At 43.8% G+C, this 20,971-nt stretch overlaps 1 protein-coding gene across 10 annotated transcripts in view; it reads left to right on the top strand.

Annotated features, from left to right (window-relative positions):
- Positions 1–20,971, top strand: part of PACS2 (phosphofurin acidic cluster sorting protein 2) — a 209,266-nt gene that overhangs the window by 77,606 nt on the left and 110,689 nt on the right. For 8 of the 10 annotated variants that reach the window (XR_012160291.2, XM_073356257.2, XM_073356256.1 and 5 more), the window contains 8 exons: positions 2,307–2,469; positions 6,135–6,208; positions 8,773–8,853; positions 12,381–12,440; positions 14,253–14,410; positions 18,539–18,629; positions 20,331–20,405; positions 20,719–20,837. Coding sequence is in view for 9 of the 10 variants with exons in the window: in XM_073356257.2 (XP_073212358.1) it covers positions 2,307–2,469; positions 6,135–6,208; positions 8,773–8,853; positions 12,381–12,440; positions 14,253–14,410; positions 18,539–18,629; positions 20,331–20,405; positions 20,719–20,837 (821 nt within the window). In the remaining variant the exon portion in view is untranslated. The remainder of the gene's footprint in view (positions 1–2,306; positions 2,470–6,134; positions 6,209–8,772; positions 8,854–12,380; positions 12,441–14,252; positions 14,411–18,538; positions 18,630–20,330; positions 20,406–20,718; positions 20,838–20,971) is intronic. The other 2 variants (XM_073356258.1, XM_073356251.1) reach the window with 1 other exon arrangement.

The raw sequence follows: 20,971 nt of genomic DNA, 5'->3' as shown, positions 1-20,971 counted from the left end.
GCCAGCATATGCCTTCTATCCTCAGTTTAAATCCAAGGCTACCATTCTTTTCTGAGAAAAGTACCTAGATGACTTTCATATGTGTCTCACTTTTCAAGTGTACCAAGGTTTATAGGGCAAGAGTGTTAATGGAAATAATATAAAGTAATAAATGCTATGTATTTTCTATAAAATGTAAGCAGGAAAACCAAGGGCTGGCCTATTTCTCTTATGGTTTTTAAGGTTCAGGCTCAGTTTCAAGTACTTTGCCCAAATATGCTGTCGCTCCCCTTGTCTTTAAAACATGCTTTGGCATGAGAGAGTTTAAGCGCTTCTAATAAATATTCTTAAAAAATAATGCACAAGAACAGTCAACCAAAGATGCAGTAAATTTAGTTCAATTGAGCTAACATCTGTCTGTTTCTTGAATTCTTGAACATAAATAGCACATTTTTCTCTTACTCCATCCAAATACATTAAGGTTGCAAAGTCAAGCATTTCAAAGTTAGGAAATGCTGAAATCAAAGTAGCCTATGCAATCTTAATTCTGCCCCTTTCTGCATGTGCATGATGATAGTTCACCCTGATTGTATAATTTCCACCATTTTCAGTTGGGCTGTTCAGGCATTGAAATCTTTAGTTTTACTTTTCATGGTCATTCTTGTTAATACAACTTGATTTCTTGAATATTCATGGAAAGCAGATGACCAAAGGAAGCTGACTTTCAACTTTGAATCAGCAGTTGTGGGAGATGCTTATGGTATCCACTGAACTTGAGTTAGCTTCACACTAATTCTTTTATTCCCTAATCTACGCAGCTGTGTACTTATGAATATTAAAAATATAGTGTTAGAAGCATTGTGTAGCAGAAACCTGCCATACTACACTTAGAATAGAAATCTTCCAGAAAATATCATTCCATAAATTTAGTTCCATCAGTGGAGAATTTATTGCAAAATGAAATGGTTTAACACTGCAATTGTGCTAGGTTGTTGTGATATTAGATAATTGATTGATTTTATCTACAAATTATTTATTTTGTGCAAACTGAGCTGTTAAACGGAAATACTTTTTCACTTCTGCATTTGAGTTTCAGTTAAATCCTAATTTTTTACCTTTTTGTCTTTGTCTTGTATCATGTTTGGTTCATTGTTAATAATTGGAAATTAAACACTAAAAAATATGAGCATCACTCAAGTAAGCTCACCAGCATATCTCTTTAAAATGTTAAGCATTCACTGTTGAAATATAATACTTTTTCTTACTGCTTTGCACTTCTGACAGCAGAGGATATGAAAATGCTAAATATCTATGAAGTATTTGCAATGTGTTTGAATCTAAAAGAGGATGTCAGCTGGAATTTTTTTGAAATTCACTAACTTAAAAACATCTAGTTTCTGATAGAGCACCCTATAAATAGTACGTCCTGGAATTTTTAGTTCCTTAATTTTTACAAGAGTTTTTCTTCTCCCCGCTGATGTCAGATGCAAAACTGAACAGATAGGTTAAGGATAGGAGGGGTAGACTGGTGGGTCACCAACACAAAGGTGGCCAATTGAAGCTTTGAGTGGATGAGGTCACCCAGGGGGAAAGTGGAGAATAGGAGGGGGCCAGATATAGAGTCCTGCGGAACACTGATAAAGACCAGGAGGGGAGGTGCGACTGAAAGGGCATTTGGATGGGTGGGAAGAGCACAAGAGGGACAGTCTTGGAAGCCTAGAAGAGAAACTATAGGAGGAAGGTATGATCATCATGTTGAAGGTGGCAAAGAATGGAGAAGCAAATTCCATTTTTTATAGAACCACAAAGATGTCCCTTTGTCTGTGCTTTCACCAGTTCTCATTGTCACATCTAGGTTGCCAGCTGTTTGGGGCAGGGACTTGCTTTTTTCACTTTGTTCTGTAAAGCACCTAACATGCTTGTCCAGGGAAAGGTCACTGCGGATGGTTTCTGCAGCTGGCTTTAAAGTAGATTTGGAGGTTTTTTTGTTTGGGAATTCATGAGAGCTGGATAACTTAATGATCACTAAAATTAGTACCCAGGCAAGCTAACAGAATAATAATGAGGGTAATCCAATAACATGCTTCAGTGTGATCTGATCACGTGTCAAACTGAAATCTTCTGTCCCTGCCACTTCCTTGAGTTGATAGCCAAGTAAATTCTGAAATAGCATTAAATAGTGTCTATAACTGGTTGTTCTTCTAGACCCAGGCATTTGAGCCTTCTTGCATACCCAGAGTAACTCATTAAAGAACTCTTCCAATATTAGTGGATGGGAATCAGGCCCACAACATTTAAATATAAGACTGTTACTTCCCCAATCCCAGGTGATGCAGCACCCGACTGAAGGAGGCCAGGTTCTGAGCCTTTTCAGTAACATCAAGGAAGCCACAGCCAAAGTAGCAGAGATCTGGATCTTCTCACTGTCTAGTCAGCCAATAGACCATGAAGACAGCACCATGCAGCCTAGCCAGAAGATCAAGTCCACAGGTAAAGATATGCCCTCTATTGAACTTCAGCCCATCTGTTTCCTCTCCCGTTTCTTCCCTTCCTTTTTCCCGAAAGCCCACCTGGTTGGAAGCTGCCTCAACTTACATTTTTGTGATATAAATACAACAGAAAAAAACTAAACAAACTGGCCTTGTCTCTGCCACCACCTTGCTCCCTTCCCCACCATGTCAAATCCCCTTCTCCATCCCTCCACCTGGTCTCTTCAGATAGCATGAGCTTTCAGGCATGGACTGCCTTATGTTTGTAAAGTGCCTGTCCCAGTGGGGCCCTCGTCCTGCATGGGACCTTCAAACATCACAAATAACGTGCCACTTCCTGTATTTTGCTGATAACCAAAAGCTTCAAGGAGGGTAGGGCTAGGAAAGAGAAGTAGTAAATATCATTTAAAAAAAACAAAACTACAATGTGGTCTAGGTTGGGAGGGGTGAAGAGGAACCAAAACAGAGCACTGCAAATAACCATGGAAATCAGCTTTGTTCTCCTCCCTCTTCCATATTCTCTGTGAAGTCAAATCCTCTCTGACCTAGGGCTTGTCTACTGAAGATGAAGCTAAACCACAAAAAGGCACTCTCAGTAAAGAATGGTTTCAGAGTAGCAGCCGTGTTAGTCTGTATCTGCAAAAAGAAAAGCTTGAGTTTATGCTCAAATAAATTTTAGTCTCTAAGGTGCCACAAGTCCTCCTTTTCTTTTTGCAGTAAAGAATGAGTGTGTCCATGTGGGGAGCTAGCCTGGAATAGCTACAGTGGACTAGTTATCATGTAGACAAACCCCTAGGCTTCTGAGATCCTGTGCTCCATTGGTTCTTGATAAATTCTCATCTGGCACGAGTTCAGATTTCCTTACCTCTTTACTATGTGTCACAGGGTGTCTGGTCTCTGCAGATAGACTGAGCCCAGCTTCCCTAGATGGGAGCAGGTGAGTCTCATCCAGCTAATTAAAGGGGGCTGCGCAACACCTGGGCCTATAAAGGGCTGCTGGTAGGCAGCTGGGGAGGAAGGATGGAGACAGGCTGAGATGTGGTCAGATGAGGCCACACTGGAGTGGAGCTAACTGCTGTGGTGGGTCCCTGGAGCAAGGGGGCCAGGGGCTCCAGGAAGAGAGGGGAGCAGACCTGGACAAGGCAAGGAAGCTGCCAGGAGCTGGAGTGCCAGAGACCCCTGGGAGGAGTGGCCCTGAAGCTTGGGGGCCAGGTATTGACTTAAGACTGTCTTCTGTTTAACCTTTGTTATAAAACGTTATAAAAGAATAACCCTCAGCTGAGAGTGGGTGTGGCAGCATATGTTCGAAGATGGCGGTATAGCAGCGGCACCCAGTGACACCATGACAATAGCATGTAATTATTTGACATTTGGGAATGGATTGTGGGATGGGGGTGGGGGATGAGGGTTTGTAGCTGATGGTATATAGTCCTCACTCTGAAGGTTAATGTTTAATGGTAGAATTGCAGGCAAACGGAGTTAATTTCTAGGACGAATCAGTACCAGTTCTTAACAGTGCTATAACTATACTGTAATATGAAAGAGGTTCTCGAGATGTATGTAAGGAGAAGCAGAATTGGGGCCCATGGTGTTCATTCCCTTCTGTGTTGCATCATACACAAGCACCATCATAAGGGAGCCATAGGAACCCCATTTTGCAGTTGTTTTTCTAGGGCTCCATTTCTTCGCACTCTCAGCATTAAACGAAGAGCTCACTACAACACCTAAACAGAATATAGATTGGTTCCAGTTCCTGGTCTCGCTTAACATTGCTGTTTGGAACACACGTTGTCATGAGCACTTGGCACGTTCACCATACACTTGTTTACACCAAATACTGTAACAAAAAATAATAATCTAAAGAAACTCTCTGCAGGGTCAAACCGAAGTACAAATGGGAAGCACAACACCAAAAGTTAAATGAAATAGTATGTGTATGCATCAATAGACCACAAACCTGACTCCTTACTGACATGAGGGGGGACAGAGGACACTCTCAAGGACACTTGAGAGCTGAAGGACACTCCAAGGAAGTAGAGACGTGTTTGGAGCTGGTGATATTTTGAACTGTTGCTTTGCTGTTAGACACTTAGGTAATATGGGGCAATGTGGATTGAAAATTTCATTAGTAAGTTAGATAGAAATGTTTATCTCCTTGTCCTGTTTTTGATTGGTGACTGTTGTATCAACTGGCTGTTACAAAAACCAAGATGAGAAGTTCTTCCATAGAGAGCTTCTACTGCATGATCTCTGGAGGCTAGACTCTACTGTTACTCTGGTTTACCTCACATGACTAAATCTTGCACACTTCTAGAGAGTAAGTTTATGGGTTGTTTTAAAAAAAAAAAAAAGTGATATCACTAAGAAGTGACAGGTTTGTAACATGTTAGTGCTTGTTCTAAATCAACTACATCTTGCTGTGGAGTCACCAGGTTCTAGGGTTGGGCTAGCCCAGTGGCTGTCAACCTTTCCAGATTACTGTACCCCTTTCAGGAGTCTGATTTGTCTTGTGTACCCCCAAGTTTCACCTCACTTAAAAAATCAGACATAAAAATACAGAATAGTCAGAGCATACTATTACTAAAACATTGCTGACTCATTTTTATCATATAATTATAAAATAAATCAATTGGAATATAAATATTGTACTTACGTTTCAGTATCTAGTATACAGAGCAGTATAAACAAATCATCATCTATGAAATTTTAGTTTGTACTGACTTCGCTAGGGCTTTTTATGTCGCCTGTTGTAAAACTAGGCAAATATTTAGATGAGTTGATGCACCCCTTGGAAGACCTCTGAGTACCCCCAGCGGTATACATACCCCTGGTTGAGAACCACTGGGCTAGCCAACCCAACCACATAAGCTACTCTTCCAAAACGCACTCACGGTAACAGTCTAAAGTAAATGACATTATTAACTTCAATTATCTGAGCACAAATATGTGATTTTTATACAGTGTGCATAAAAGATCTTGGTTTCCATGCTTGGAGGCCTTCCCTTTACATGGCTTCTGTTCTCTGTACCTGCACTGTGACAGGATAATGGCTTAATTCTGAATTCAGATAGGAAGTCCATGTTGCAAGATACATGGGCATGCACCACACAGTGTACGAGATGCCTAGTTGGAGTCCAGAATAGAGTGAGACCATTTACTTGGTGTATCATTTCAGTAAAGAACAGGCTCTTTTTTTCCCTCAACAGATTTGGTCCTGCATACCAGTTGTGCCTGGTTAGGGGAACAAATCCTGGGGAAGTGTGTAGCTTGGGTTGCCCCATGGGTAGAGGCTGAGTGATGCCCATTCCATCTTGGACTATATGCCAGTGGTCCCTACTTATTTCCTAAAGGGGTGGACATGCCAGACTGGCTCCCTGTGGGGGAAGGACTCACCTGCATGCCAACCTTCTCTACTTTGCGGTCAAATTTCCTGTCTGCTAGCTGAGTATTTCTCCTCTTCCCTTTCTCTGTGGGAAGTTCTCATCCTACCTGTCTAGTGCAGCTAAAAGATACACCCTTAGTCTTCTCTCCAAATGTTCATATTCCTTGATTCTAGGAATGTTAGCCAGTGTGAATTTTTTGAAGTTTGCTCTCCTGAGCATCAAGGCTTCCCCTTCTTTCCAAAGGGAGTCTTACAAGACTTTATGTGCTTTCCTTACCTTACAGATAACTATTCTGAAGAAGAGTATGAGAGCTTTTCTTCTGAGCAGGAAGCCAGTGATGATGCTGTCCAGGGACAGGTACTGTATGTGAAGCTGCTGTTCAGTGCTCTACAAAGGATTTCTTCCCCAGAAGCGCGTAAACTGATAATAATCACTCTTTGCTTAACTTTTAACAAGATGGATATATGGCTAAATAGTCCAGTGTACAAGCAACGCCTACCACTTCCTCATTGGGGGGTGGGGATGGGGGGTTAGAGGGGATCCAGGCCTGCACACTACTCTGGGTCCTGACCCAGGGATTCTTTAAACACAAGCCATATGTTGCTTCCCTTTAGTAGTTGCTGCTTCTCCCTTGGTCTCATCATCTGATGGAGTTTTCTCTGTTCCCTGCTTGAGCAGGGTCTTGCAGGCCACCTCACCCGGAGAGTTCCTCTGTCTTCCAGCCCTTCCTCACCGCTCAGGTCCCAGCCAGGAACTGATGAGCTCATCTCCTGCAGCTCCTTTTAACTGAGCCTGCGGTGCTCTGATTGGCTCCCTCCTTGCAGCCTTTCTAGGCAGGCCTGGGGGACCCACCTTTGCCGTTCCTTTTCTGGGGCAGGGTGTGGTAGGACCGTGGAAAGCCCCAGCTGGAGGCCTCGAAAAACCTGTACAGCTTGTCACAGGGCCCTAGAGCCTAGAATTAACATGGTCAATAACTTTTAAATCTGTACTTCAGTGGGTAGTTGTATGTGGTGAGAGATTATTTTTTTCCCCAGTGTTTTCCCCTTCCTTTGAACTCTGTGCAATTTGGACATCCATGGATAGAAAGATAGTCACAACCGAGATCTCTGCTTCTTAAGCAGCCTCAGCCTCTGATGGGTCCAACTGTGGCAAGAAAGATGGTGGAACTCTGCCACACTCCACCAATGTGAATCGCTGTAATGAGACACTGCTCATGATAGGTCGTGCAGATATTCAAAATGGAACTGTGCAGCTCTGGGCTGAGCTCTGGCTCCAACCTTGGCTCTGCATCTTCTCAGTGTGTGGAAGGTGAATTGATGGTGTCTCCTGAACGCCATCAATTTGTGGCACCAAAATGGGGGGATTGCTCTCTGTAAATGGTCCGGTCTGTGGCCTTCCCTCTCCTTTCCTTACATGAGGGCTGAAATCATTGTGTTGACTTTTAAATGATGAATTACCAATAGGCCTCTGAGTTATTGTCTCGCTGGCACAATGAGGCACTTGACACCTCTTCAGGGTATTCTGGGCTGTCTGCTGACTCCTCTTGGCACTGGGTATTCCGCTTACGTTTTGGGGTCTTTGTACCATTGCAGCTAGAGACTGATGTAAGGGAAAGCTGAGATTCCAGTGAACAGGATAGTGGCTTCAGAGAGGTGCTGGTATTTGTGTGTTGACGTGTCTGAGCCCTGGCTGCTCAGCAACATGCTGCACCCCTAGGGTTTAGTTCTGCCTGCCTTTTCAGCACTCCCTTCTCTATGCAAGATCAGTAAAATCCTTAGCTGGTCTTTACTCAGGGTTAAGTCTCTGCCTCCCCAGTACTTAAAACCTTGCTGAAGGGAGCTACAGGTGAAGACTGAGGGCATGTCTACACTACAAGCTTAACTCGACCTATGTTAGATCCACTTACAGCCCCCTCAGAAGTTACTGCAGTTTGTCATGTCCCCACTGCCCTTCTGTTGGTAGTGTGCATCCTCATCAGGAGTGCTTCCACTGACTTGAGAGGCAGTGGAGGGTGCTGCAGCTGCTGCTGCCCCCTCTCCTCCCAGGCTCCCAGCAGGGGGCTGGGAGCCTAGAGGTTGGTTCAGAGTGGGGAGCCTGAGCATCAGCCAGGCTCTAGCTGGTGCCTCCCACCTATGCTGGGATGACAGCCAGGTATGGGGTTCGCAGCATGGAGCCTTCTTCCAGCCTTTGTCAATTTCATGGCTCCAGCATGGAGCTGTAAAATTGACAAGAATGACAACCGACAGCTCATGTAAGCTAAGCAAGGTCTACACAGAAACTGCATCACCCTAACTACACTGATATAAGCCCTATGCCTATTGTGGAGGTGAAGTTATGATGTCGATGTAGTAGGGCGCTTACATCAGCGGGAGAACGTAACAGAAGAATGGCCATACTGGTTCAGACCAAAGGTCCATCCAGCCCAGTATCCTGTCTACCAACACTGACCAATGCCAGGTGTCCCAGAGGGAGTGAACCTAACAAGTAATGATCTAGTGATCTCTCACCTGCCATCCATCTCCATCCTCTGACAAACAGAGGCTAGGGACACCATTCCTTACCCATCCTGGCTAATAGCCATTAATGGACTTAACCTCCATGAATTTATCCAGTTCTCTTTTAAACCCTGTTATAGTCCCAGCCTTCACAACCTCCTCAGGCAGGGAGTTCTGTAGGTTGACTGTGTGCTGAGTGAAGAAGAACAAGGGAGCAAGGCTGTAGTGCAGACACTGACATAATTAGGTCGACCTAACTCTGTAGTGTAGACCAGGCCTTAACCAGTTTCTCCTGTGCACCTGTATAATACTAATCACTCCCTGACACGTTTTGTTGCACAAACGAAACATTTCACATCATAATAATAAAACAGCCCTTGCTTGTTCTTGAGGCAAGTGTAAAACCTAACGACTCTTTCTGTGCAGGATTTGGACGATGATGAATATGAGCTGGGCAAGCCAAAGAAGCAGCGGAGATCGATAGTAAGAACGACGTCCATAACCAGGGTCGGTGGAAATTAGTTTTACTAACACTGAATGGGTTTGGCCAGGATGTGCATGCAGCTCAAGAGATTTACAGAGCTATTTACACAATGGTCCCAATGGCGAAATCAGAGATAATCACAGGAGGTGGGAAAGTCCAGAACTAAAATCTAGCCAAGTGATCAAAGTACCAATCAAACCACAGCAGATACTGACAGCCTTATCTGTGAGTACCATCTTGTATCACTTGTGTTACCTGTAAGATGAGAGGACCCCCATGAAAATCATTTAAGGGTGAAATTGACCTAGTGCAGAGGCTAACACAAGATCCATGCATATGTAAGCCTCCGAGTAGGCTTGAAGTAGGGCATAGGCCTTTTGCTGGCCCTCTACATGAGGGTGAATTCAGCCCAGATAAGAATTCCAAAATAAAATAATGGAGATGAGGTATGAAATAATAAAGTGGGTTAATGCAAGATGGCATGTGTGTAGTTCAGGCTGTAGGACTTGTCAGATACTATTGTCTGGTAAATGATATGCAGTTACATACTGTGTCATAATAGATGCACACATGGGGCCAGAGTTAAATTTTAGCATAAAACCTTAACTTGCCTTTGAGTGCTGCAACCTTGATGATTTAGTGTTTTTATATACAGTATTTGTGCCATATACAAGATTACCATAACTCTAGGTACTGAGATAAATACCTTTATTGCAGCAACCATGGAATAAGCAGGATTTACTTTGGACCTTAGAGTAGATCTGAAGGGCAGTCTACACACTTATCTACCTCCACTAGTACTATTTCTGACATCAAACATCTGAGAGAGTTCTGAATAGGCCACATTTTTTTCAAATAAAAGGAATCTGCCACCAAAAGAAGTTTCTTCTTCCCCTAAATGAGGATCACAAAAAATCATCAGATGCTGATTTACTAGCTGTTCAGGCCTGGATCAGTGACATTTACAAAATATTTACAAAATTTTTAAATATCTTGTGACAGAATTATGCATCTTGACCAGTAAGTAATGCAGCTTTCTCATGACATAAATCATTTGTTTCTAGTCCTGGCATTTAATCAGATACTGGATCTGAAAACTGCAATCCCATAACTGAATAAAAAAATCATAAAAGCTGCATTTTCTAAACTAATATTTCTGTTAACTTTTTTTCACAGGGGAAGAGGCTCATATGCTAACTAATAAGGCAGCCTGGCCTTAGAGGCAGACCGATTCTTAAAAAGAATAAAAACTTATGAGAGAACTTTCTAAATAGACTTTGTCTAGACTCTTTTGGTGCTTGCAGAATATGGCGGTGGGAGGGGAGAAGGACGCATTGTGGAAAGCTGAGTTTGAGATGGCCTGTGTAACTCCAGATGACACAGCCCCTTGACAAAGATGGTCATCCATCCCCAGACTTATGTCAGTGAACAATTTATACCACAATTTGTGCCATTCTATCATTATACCCCACACAGCGCATATTTATGAAAACAGTTACAGCCTGCATTTCACAAACCAGGGTATAAATTCACTTGCTGGAGGGGAACTGGGTATCTAGTGGCTTTGTTATGGTCATCCTAAACTCCTAACTAAAAACTGTACCTAATAGTATCCACACCATGGTGTATGTAGATAATGCCAAGAACTTATTGGTAGGGCCCTACCAAATTCACAGCCATGAAAAACCCATCACAGACCATGAAATCTCGTCTCGTGTGCTTTTACCCTCTACGATACAGATTTCACGGGGGAGACCAGTGTTTCTCAAATTGGGGGTCCTGACCCAAAAGGGAGTTGCGGGGGAGGGGCGTTATTGCCACTCTTACTTCTGCGCTGCCTTCAGAACTGAGCAGCCAGAGAGTGGCGGCTGTTAGCTGGACGCCCGGCTCTGAAGGTAGTGCCCGCCCAGTAGCAGCACAGAAGTAAGGGTGGCAATGCAATATCGTACCATGCCACCCTCACTTCTGCACTGCTGCCTTCAGAGCTGGGTGGCCGGAGAGTGGCGGCTGCTGACTGAGGGCCCAGCTCTGCAGGGAGCAGCGCAGAAGTCAGGGTGGCAATACCACACCAGGCCATCCTTCTGAGCTGCTTCTGGCGGCGGCTCTGCCTTCAGAGCTCAGTAGTACTGCAACTTTTCTCTTTCTCCCCACCCCCGGCACCCCACACACACACACACTAACCTGGCCACCTTCCCACAACTCCTTTTTGGGTCAAGACTCCTATAATTACAACACGGTTCAATTTCAGATTTAAATAGCTGAAATCATGAAATGTACGATTTATAAAATCCTATGACCATGAAATTGACCAAAATGGACTGTGAATTTGGTAGGGCCCTACTTATAGGCAAAGATTTTCAAAAATCTCCTGAGGTCATATTTAGGCATGTTTAATTTTTTTCAGAAGGTTGGTAGGAGCTGCTGGGTGCTCAGCACTTCTGAGAATCAGGCAGGTGCTTAAATATAGAATTAAAAGCCCAACTTCAGGCTCCTCTTTTTGAATCTCTTGGCTGGACTCTGTATGAACACAGACACTAGAAGTTGCAGTGAGGGAAATAGCCAGCAAAATGAGGAACTAGCCTTCACTAAGGGTGGGACATTGCTTTCCTCCATTCAGAATAGCTGCCACTCTTACATACCCATTCAGCTAGCTCATGCCAGTTCTCTCAGGAGGTCTAGTGAAAACATGTATGGGCCAGAGTTTTGCAAAACTTGTTTGCTAAAGCCAAACGTCCCAGGATTGTTTAACTCTCTGCAGATGTTAAGATTAGTTTCATCCTGCTGCAGGCTGGGGGTTTATGGGTTTTGCAAGAAATTAGGCAAAACCCAGTGCTTTGGGTTGTATTATTTTGAGTGAAGCTCTACATTCAGAGCTCAGGAGGCACAGATTCTGGCAAGCCAAAAGGCTTGTCAAACACTAGGACCCAACACCCCCCATTCCCCCCAAGTCGTTAAAGCTCCACTGTTAGGGTAAAATACTCTGCCAAGATGATCTGCAGATCTTTGCTATGGAACCAACTTTCCAGTCACCCACATGGGGGAAACTGGGACACCCCCATCAACTGTAAGAGTTTGTGTGAAAACTCCCTGCTCCCTTGTGGAAAAGGGTCAGTTGTATCTCTGAAGGCAGGTGGCACTTCTGCATTAAGGAAGCAGAAAAACAGCCTGAAGCACTCACTATATTCATCAGCTTGTGACTAACTGGCAGGCTAAAAATGTTGTCTTTCCACTAGATACATAAATACATGGCTAGCTGAATGCAATGTTTAATGTATCTTGGGGGCCCATAGAGATGTAATAAGGCTAAACCAGTCAGGGCTGGAACTGAGTTGTTGTGAATATGAATAGTATAGCATGTAGCATGGGGAATTCTGCTCTTCTTGGGGAATGGCACATAGGTAGGCGGAAGGGCAGGGGTGCTCCTTGGTTTGTGGCTCAGCCCCATACATGGTTCTACCTAGGAGCAGTCAGTGTATCCATTTTTAGCTGTGGTGGCGCGCCTCTGCATTCCCTCTTGCCGTATTTATGTAAAAGTGTTCTTGACTTACAGCAACAAAACTTCAAGCAGAAAGTGGTGGCGTTGCTGAGAAGGTTTAAAGTCTCTGATGAGGTAAGTTAGTTAACACTCACTTATACCTCAGACATGCTGCTTCATGAGTTCAGCTTATTTTCAGGCTGTTTCTCCTCCTTTCTCTCTTTTGCTTTCCTTCCTTTCTTCTCACATCTGTACTGGGAATGGTCCCGAGTTCCCCAGTGACTTTGCCCAACATTCTGAAGCTTTGTTTGGACCTCAGTTGAACAGGGCCAGTTCAGTACTAACTTCAAAAAGCCATCAAGATTTTCTGGATGCAGTTTTGTCAAAGATTTAAAAGACACTTGTGCACCCACTTGCTTACAGACTGGTTTGTAATCATACCTGACCCTTTCAAGGACTAGTAGTCTGGTGTTTGTTGCCCATTAAGTTAGATCGCAGTTTATTTTCTTATTGCCCTTATTATAAAAGCTTAGCAAAATATGCTGAGGAAACAAAAAAATCCCCAAGACAGTAAACCATCCAGTGAAAGCTGAAAAAAACGACAGAGACAGAAAAGAAAATGTAAGCAAACTTTTAAAAAGCATCCGATGCAAGTGCAGCCCGACAGTTCACACAATTTGAACTGGCCCATCCATATGAAACGCACCAAACACAACCACCGTGTCCCCGTAGAGGTAAATAAATGGTCCCACGGGAAAGTAACTAGCCAGATGATTCAGCTGAAAGCAACTCATTCCACCTTGGTACTTTATTCTTCCAAACATAGCTGCTAAGGGAAAATAAGGCACTTGACCCCTCTGGTGCCCCAAGCTGATGGATTCCCCATATCTCATGGCACCAAGTAAACATCCTTGTCAAAATCACTGTTTCCTTGCTATCCAGTCCTTAAGTAATCCTTCCGTCTGTAAAGTACTGTTCCATAGACTCTCACTCCAGCCATGTTGGCCTCCATACAGAACCCGTGCTATGTAGGAGGCTCCCTGTTTGTGGCAGGTGCAATACCTGCAAAATAGACTGTTCTTCCATGGATGGAACGCCCTAAATTTACCCTCCCCCCCTACCTTTCATTCCTGTTCCTACTAAGGAAAAACAACTCCGCAGGAATAGTATTGTAGCTGAGATCTGGGCTAGCTGCACTGCAGCTGTTCAGGAGAGAGCACCCTCTTGTGCTGGCTTTAGGATTGGCACCAGACTGCACCCATCTCAAGATCCTAATCTAACTGTAGATGTTTTGTTCCTGTCAGTCTCTCACATGTGAGGAAGCTGATGGAAGCTTTGGTTTATGGACTTTCTACTAGATTTTTGTTAACCTTCAGTTTGCTAATGAGGGAAATCCCATCTGGATATAATCTTTTATTCCTTTAATTGCTTGCAAATAATATAATGAAATAAGTCAGAAGGAGCTGGAGAGTCCATTCAAGGTTAGGTGACCTGGATAGAATACAGGATGGAATATTATGTACTTTTTATACTGTTGGTAGAATATTTATAATGGGCTCACACTCTAAAGTTACATTTATAAAAGGGCTGTTAAATGATCAGTAAATATTTTAATAACTAGTTAAAGATTCTTAGTCTGACAGGTGAATAGGTTGCTTATAACATCTATAACCACTTTTACTGATATGCTTATAAATCATCTATAATATGCAGAGCTCATGTCTGTAACAGGCTTAAACATCTATGAACCCTTTATAACCTATAAATGGAACTTGCATACAGAGTGACTCACAGTGACGTATTCTGAGATTGGCCTGAAATTTGGGGGCCAACAGAAATACCAGCCTATTGTACAGCAGTCGCTGTGTGTGCTGAAATGACTTGGGATGGATCTGTCCCCTAATCATTTCTGCGCTGCCTGGTTGTATCCACGTGTCTTGTGCTTAGGTTCTGGATTCAGAGCAGGACCCAGCAGAGCATGTGCCGGAAGTGGAGGAAGACTTGGATCTTCTGTATGATACACTGGATATAGACAACCCCAGTGACAGTGGCCCTGAAATGGAAGATGACGACAGTGTCCTCAGCACTCCTAAACCAAAGTTAAAGTAAGGGAATTTGGCTCTGGTGTTGGTATGGGCTTGAAGAAGCCATAGGTAAAATTAATTGGTTGAGAAACAAAACAATGCTTGGCTGCTAAAGTGCTCTACAGCCTCCATTTCCAGCTAAGAGTTTGGAAATATTTTTTTTGGAAGTGGGGGGGAATTGAAAATGAATCCCCTCTTACACCATTTATAATTACGTGTTACATTCATTCCATTCCTACTTTCCTTTTCTCCTTGACCTGGCAATGGGTCACGGTATGTATTTTAACCACAGCATGAAAGATTTGCACATGCTGGGCAAGAGTTTACATCTTATCCCGTTAGCCCTGCTGTCATCACATCCTGTTGTTAAGTGTGCTGCCTGGTCTTATGCATTGCAGACAGAACAGAGGAGGGTGCTATTTGATGCCTATGTCAGACAGATGGAGGTGCAAAGTGCCCATTGGCAGTAAGTGGAACTAAAAACTATATGCACACATCCCCCTGCTGGGGAAGAGGAAGAGAGGATGGGAGAAGAATGCGCCAGATGGAGTCATCAGACCAGAACCAGCAGCAATTGAAAGTCGAGAGAGGCCAGGCTGTGAGGGAGTGTATGGTAGGTCCAGGAGGAGGAGGGTGAATTATGGGAAAGGTTGTTAGATGCCATTGTGAGATGGCTTCAGTGGAGTGGAAAAGGTAGAAACCAGACCGGGGTGGAGTTGGAAGAGAGGAATTTGAAGCAGTGGTTGTCAAGGGCACTCTCAATGAATTTAGAGGAGAAAGGAGATGGGGCAGTGGCTGGAGAGGCAGGTGAAGTCAAGAAGGGCGCTTTGCTGATGGGGTTAATTGGGGCACGCCTAGATTTTGAGGGGAGCAAGCTAATCAAGACAGCAAATGGAAGGGAAAGCGATAGCCAGGTGGGGATTGTGTTGAGGTGAGTGGAGGGGGTTTGGGGGAGAGAGCAGACAAGGAGCCATGGGATTGGGGAGAATGAAAGGCTGTTGGAAGCTGCAGAGGCAGGGAGAAGGAAAGCCAAGGGAGATCTTGTAAAGCTGTGTCTTTGAAAAAGGTGGCAAGACCTTGTGTGGGAGGGATGGTTTCAATGGGGAATCAAAGGCAGGAAATGAGTGCCAGGAGAATTGTTTTACAATGAGTATGCCAGGCCTGACAGAGGAGAGAACCTAGTATCATTTAATGTTCCGATGATGAAAAGCTAGCATTCCAGTGAGTCAGTATGGTCTGTGTTAAATGGATTAAATGCCAGCTAGCTGATAGGTTGCAAAATGTAATTGTTAATTGGGGAATGATCAACTAGAAAGGCTGAGAATCTGTTCCTGGTCAATGCTATTCAGTAATTTTGTGAATGAACTGGAAGAAAATGTAAAGTCTATTGCTGACAGTTTGCAGGTGATGACACAGACTGGTAGCAGGTAAGTTACTAGGACAGGTTGCTTGTAGAAGGACATAGACCACTTGGTAAACTGGGCAAAGTCAGATATCCATCTTCATGTGGTCAAATGGAAGGTCTTACATCTACGAACTAAAAATATAGGATATACCTAAAGAATGGGGGACTAAATTATGTCAAGAAATGATTCTGCAAAGGGCTTGCAGGTGATGGTGGGTACATTGAAAGCTTGTGTTCAGTTGATTGGTGCTGGGGTTAAAAGGGCCAACTCAGCATTTGGATATAAACAAGGAAATATCGAATAGGAAGGTGATACTATTACCTCTTCATGCAGCATTAAGGAAACTGTTTCTGGAAGCCTGCGTTCATTCCGGTGTCCACATTTTACAAGAAGGTTGAAAAATTGGAGGGTTTATAAAGCTAAATGATTTGCAGAATGGAAAACATCTCTAAAATGAGAGACTATTATACATTATGATCAAGTAACCACTTAACCTTCTTTGTTAAACCAAGTACCTGTGTTGGCAGAAGACCTGATAAGAGATGGTTCTTAAACCTATAAGACAAAGGCATGACAAGAGCCCTTGGCTGGAAGCTAAGCTACATAAGTTCAAACTGAAAATAAGGTGCAGATTTTTAAAACTGAGGCTGATTTGACTATCAGAACAGATTAAGAATTTACTATACCTCTTGGCAATCATTTTAACTTAAATCAAGACTCGATGTCTGTCTAAAAGATACATTCTAGCTCAGCCAGAAGTTTTGGGGGGCTTGGTGCAGACTCTCACAGCATGAAGCTCTATGGCCTGTTATATAGAAGGTTGAACTGGATGATCACAGTGCCAAGAGCATAAAAATCTATTTAAATTTCATTTCAATTTGATAAGTCACTTTAAGGCCTGAAGTTACTGTAATCTCTGTGGCTCGAAAGCTTCTCTTTTGCCACCAGAAGTTGGTCCAATAAAAGATATTACCTCAACCACCTTTTCTCTATTATCTGTTAAAATAAATTAAATGCTAAATCAGTTACTTCTCATAGACTTGAATGAGTTAAAAGCTGCTTTTTATATAGAGTCAGGGGACAACATCTCTACTTTTTGGGTCAGTCTTTATAAATACGGCACAGTGTCAAGTACCGCGTTATGTACAGTCTTTATAATAGTGTGAATGCTGGGGTACACTTTTTTCCTTATCATAGAATCATAGAATAGCAGGGTTGGAAGGGACCTCAGGAGGTCATCTAGTCCAACCCCCTGCTCAAAGCAGGACCAATCCCCAATTAAATCATTCCAGCCAGGGCTTTGTCAAGTCTGACCTTAAAAACTTCTAAGGAAGGAGATTCTACCACCTCCCTAGGTAATGCATTCCAGTGTTTCACCACCCTCCTAGTGAAGAAGTTTTTCCTAATATCCAACCTAAACCTCCCCTTATGTCAGTACAGTACTTCCAGTTTGTGTAGAAAAGCATTCACTTTAGTTCCGTTGGGTTTCAGTTGAGCAGAAATACTTGTAGTTTCATGTTTACAGTTAAACCATCAGTCATCTAGTGTTCTTCATTGTGTAGCTTTAATTAGATTTCAACAATAAGGGTTGCCAGGGAATCTGAGGGTCCTTTTCAACTTATTAAAAAGTTTGGTTTTGTATATTTTTAGGTGAATTCCAATTTTTTTCCAAGTGTAGCTTGACACTAATCATAACTTAAAAGTTCATTTAGTAAATCAGAAATACATCATTTACCATTGTGTAGCATTAAAGATGTAGAAATTAATCATCTGAATAAGTGTAAAGTTGTATGATAGCCTAAATCTGTATAATTATAGTGCAGCCTCCGGGTTAGGAAAAAATACCAAACCTAGTGTAAAGAGTATATGAATCCAATCAGCAAGTTCTAAAGGTTATACCAACCGTGAGAATGAACTTTCCTTGGGAAAATAACTAAAGTACAAACAGAAAAAAAATAAATTAAGATTATCTACGTGCTGATGTAAATCATGATGAAAAGTGGTGAGTTAAATCCACCCTGCCATGGTGGTCCCTTCTGGCCTTAACATCTATGAAATTTCAGGTTGAGGGACATCTACGTGTCTTCAGGGCTTTCTCCAGAGGGGGTCGGAGATGCAGGAGCAGGATTGGTGAAGCAGATTTTGAGCGTGATCCAGGTTGCAGGGGCAGATTTTGCAGTGGAAGAGAGAGACAGTGGGAGTGGAGGGAATTGGCAATGGAGTCGGCAGGGGAAAGGGGGACTGAGTGATATAGAAGCCATGGACATGGGTCGGTTAGAAGTCGAAGAGCTGGGGGGGCGGGGGAGTTGCAAGAAATGAGGATGAAGTGCAAGGAGGAAGGAGAGAGTAGAGCTGACTTTCATTCCACATAGTTTAAAAATCTGAATTAATCCTGGGACCAGTCATCTGAGGTTGGCACACAAGAGCTCCGCTTTTACAGAGTGGTACACTTAGAGGTAAGGGACTGGCTCATGGTTGCAGTCAGTCACTAGCAGAGCTAGAATCAGGATCCCGGGTTATTCTGACCCCCGTTCCTATGCTCGAACCATCAAACTCTACTCTCCGTTCTTCCTCCGACACAAATGGCAGCTGCTAACAAATCCCTGATGAACTAATGAGGAGTGGGGGGGGGGGCAATTACACCCTCTGGATATCTGTCTGATTTTAGATTAGGAGTGTGGGAGCAGTGGCCATTGGTTTCTTTCTCAGCAGATAACCATATCTTCTGTCTGTCTTGTCTTAGACCATATTTTGAAGGCCTGTCACACTCCAGCTCTCAGACAGAAATTGGTAGCATCCACAGCATCAGAAGCCAAAGAGAGCCATCAAGTCCTGTAAGTCACTGTTTCCAAAGGGTTATTTATTGGCAGAATGATGTTGCTACAGCACGGTGTACTCTTCCCAACCAAATAGCAACATTTCACCTGAAATAAATTTACACTAGCCAAGCAGTATTAACCTGCCATGTAGTTGAATGTGTTCAACCTTGATGATCATGCTGTGCTGTAATTCATGCCGATACCAGCCTCTTTCTTTGTGTCTAATTCTGCATAGCTGGTGAGTGAGGCATGAATCCAGTGCTAAGAGAGCCTGGGTAAATTTAAAAAGCAGAGTTGCAGAAGTTTGAGTTTCCCATGGCAGTAAGTTAGACTGCATGTTTTGCCTGTTTACGATGTTAAAAGGTTTACTAAACAATCCTACATTCAATTCCACATAAGAACCGGAGTAGCAAATGTTTCCTGTAGGAGCCTTAACTGCTTGAGCATTGCATGCATGTGTCTGTGTTTAAAACATTCAGATAGCAGTGCCCATCGGGGCAACCACACCCCACCTATGCCCTCTTGTGGGGCCCCTGACTTGTATATGGGAAGGGTTGAGTGCCATCCCAAATGCACCACAGTTATGTATGATGTCTGTAGTCAGGACAGGACTCAGAGGTGCTCTCAGGTGTATATGAAGTAGGGCTTTGTTCACAGGCAGGAGTAGTTTTAGTTGGGGTTGGGATTCGGTACCTAGAACCCTTCAGGCTGAACTAAGAGGTGGTCGTGTGGCTGCCTTGGCATGGCTCCAGGGTGGGCGGAGAGGGGTGCTGCTTAAAGGAAACTGTTTTGGGGGCAAGGTGCTGTTGTGCAGATGGCATCTTGGGTTTTGATGTGAACAGTCAGGCTTGGACTTTGTCTGCTCTCCTTTGGCAAGAAGCCCCATAAAAAAGGTCTTGATGCAGCCAACATTCTGCCCCCAGCACCTGCCTCAGTCTTCCAAGCAGCAGCATCCCTGTGAACCATTATGTTTGTACCTCATGTGTGACTCTGTCTCTGGCAGACTCAGACCCTGTCGATTAAGGAAGCCAGTGGAGCCGACAGAGCAGGGGTGTTGAAGGTGGGCTGCTGTGTGCTGTTGTGCCCTCAGTATCAGTTAATGTTCAACCCCGGGCGGTATCAAAACCACTGCTGGAGGCCTTGTGGGGGTTGGGATCTCTGCGGAAAGAGGCTTTCCCTGACAATAGTTTGCCAGGCCATCTTCTGTTATGGCTTCCTAATTGACAGGTGTTTTAGTGAAACATTTCATTGTTTAAATTGAAGATCTGAGGGCGGTTCAGGTTCTGTGTATGTTAGCCTTGGACTGGCAAGGTAGTGACCACCTAAACCTCCTGTGAATACTGCCCAGCAGCCCTCCATTGTGAATCTGGCTTGGAAGCAGTGAGGTATGAAGTGCACATCTGTAGGGGGCGCTGTGCGCTCTAGTGCAGGGGTTCTCAACCTTTTCTTTCTGAGGCCCTCCAACAAAATCCCAAATGAATTAATGGGGGCAAAAACTCCACAGCCCATCTTTGCCACAACAACTGGTGTTCTGCACAGAAGAGCCAGGGCTGATGTTAGGGGGTAGCAAGCAGGGCAGTTGCCCAGAGCCCCACAAAGCTAAGTTGCTTGGGCTTCAGCCCTGCTTGGCAGACCCCCTGAAACCTGCTTACAGCCCCCGGTGGAGAGCCACTGCTCTAGCGTGCCATGCTTTGATGACTTTCTCTTGCCAAACAGGTAGAAGTGCCTGAAAAGACAAAGATCCCTGGAAGCAAACATCCAGGCGACAGTATCTCTGACACTGTGTCTTATGTAAGTTTAAAAACTCATTTGGTAACGTTCATCCAGTAGTTTGTGTTCGCTATCCGTCATGCACTGGGTGGGCTTTGTCTATATCATCATGGCAAAGCCCAAAGGGACGTAGCCTTGCAGATCAGTCTCTAGCTAACTTCTTAAGATGGTCTGGCTGGGGGTTCAGTTTATGTCCATTCCTGGCGATCTTATCACACCATGAAAGCTTTTGTTGTGAGTAGCTGATGTGGGCGGAACATGGTTGGTGTATCTGCTAGAGCCAGGGAGAGCCGAGGATTTCTGTGGCTTTTCACATCACTATTTGTGTTTGTAGGAGCCTAGCCAGCAAGACTCCCAGGAAGCAGAACTCTCCACGCTGGATGTGTTCATTGAGAAGCTCCCACCAAGTGGAAAAATCACCAAGACAGAGTCTCTCATTATTCCTTCCACCAGGTAACACCCTAAGCAGCAATAGCAGCAGGCATCACATCTGCTATTGGAACTGGCTAATATGGTATGGAAGCGCTTCATTTTTTATATAGTGCACCACTTCAGTTTATGCAGCAAGGGTAATCAGCTGTCTTTGG

The sequence above is a fragment of the Lepidochelys kempii genome, chromosome 8 (assembly GCF_965140285.1).
Source record: "Lepidochelys kempii isolate rLepKem1 chromosome 8, rLepKem1.hap1, whole genome shotgun sequence".
Taxonomy (NCBI): Eukaryota; Metazoa; Chordata; order Testudines; family Cheloniidae; genus Lepidochelys; species Lepidochelys kempii.
This window is presented reverse-complemented; position numbering and strand designations above follow the sequence as displayed.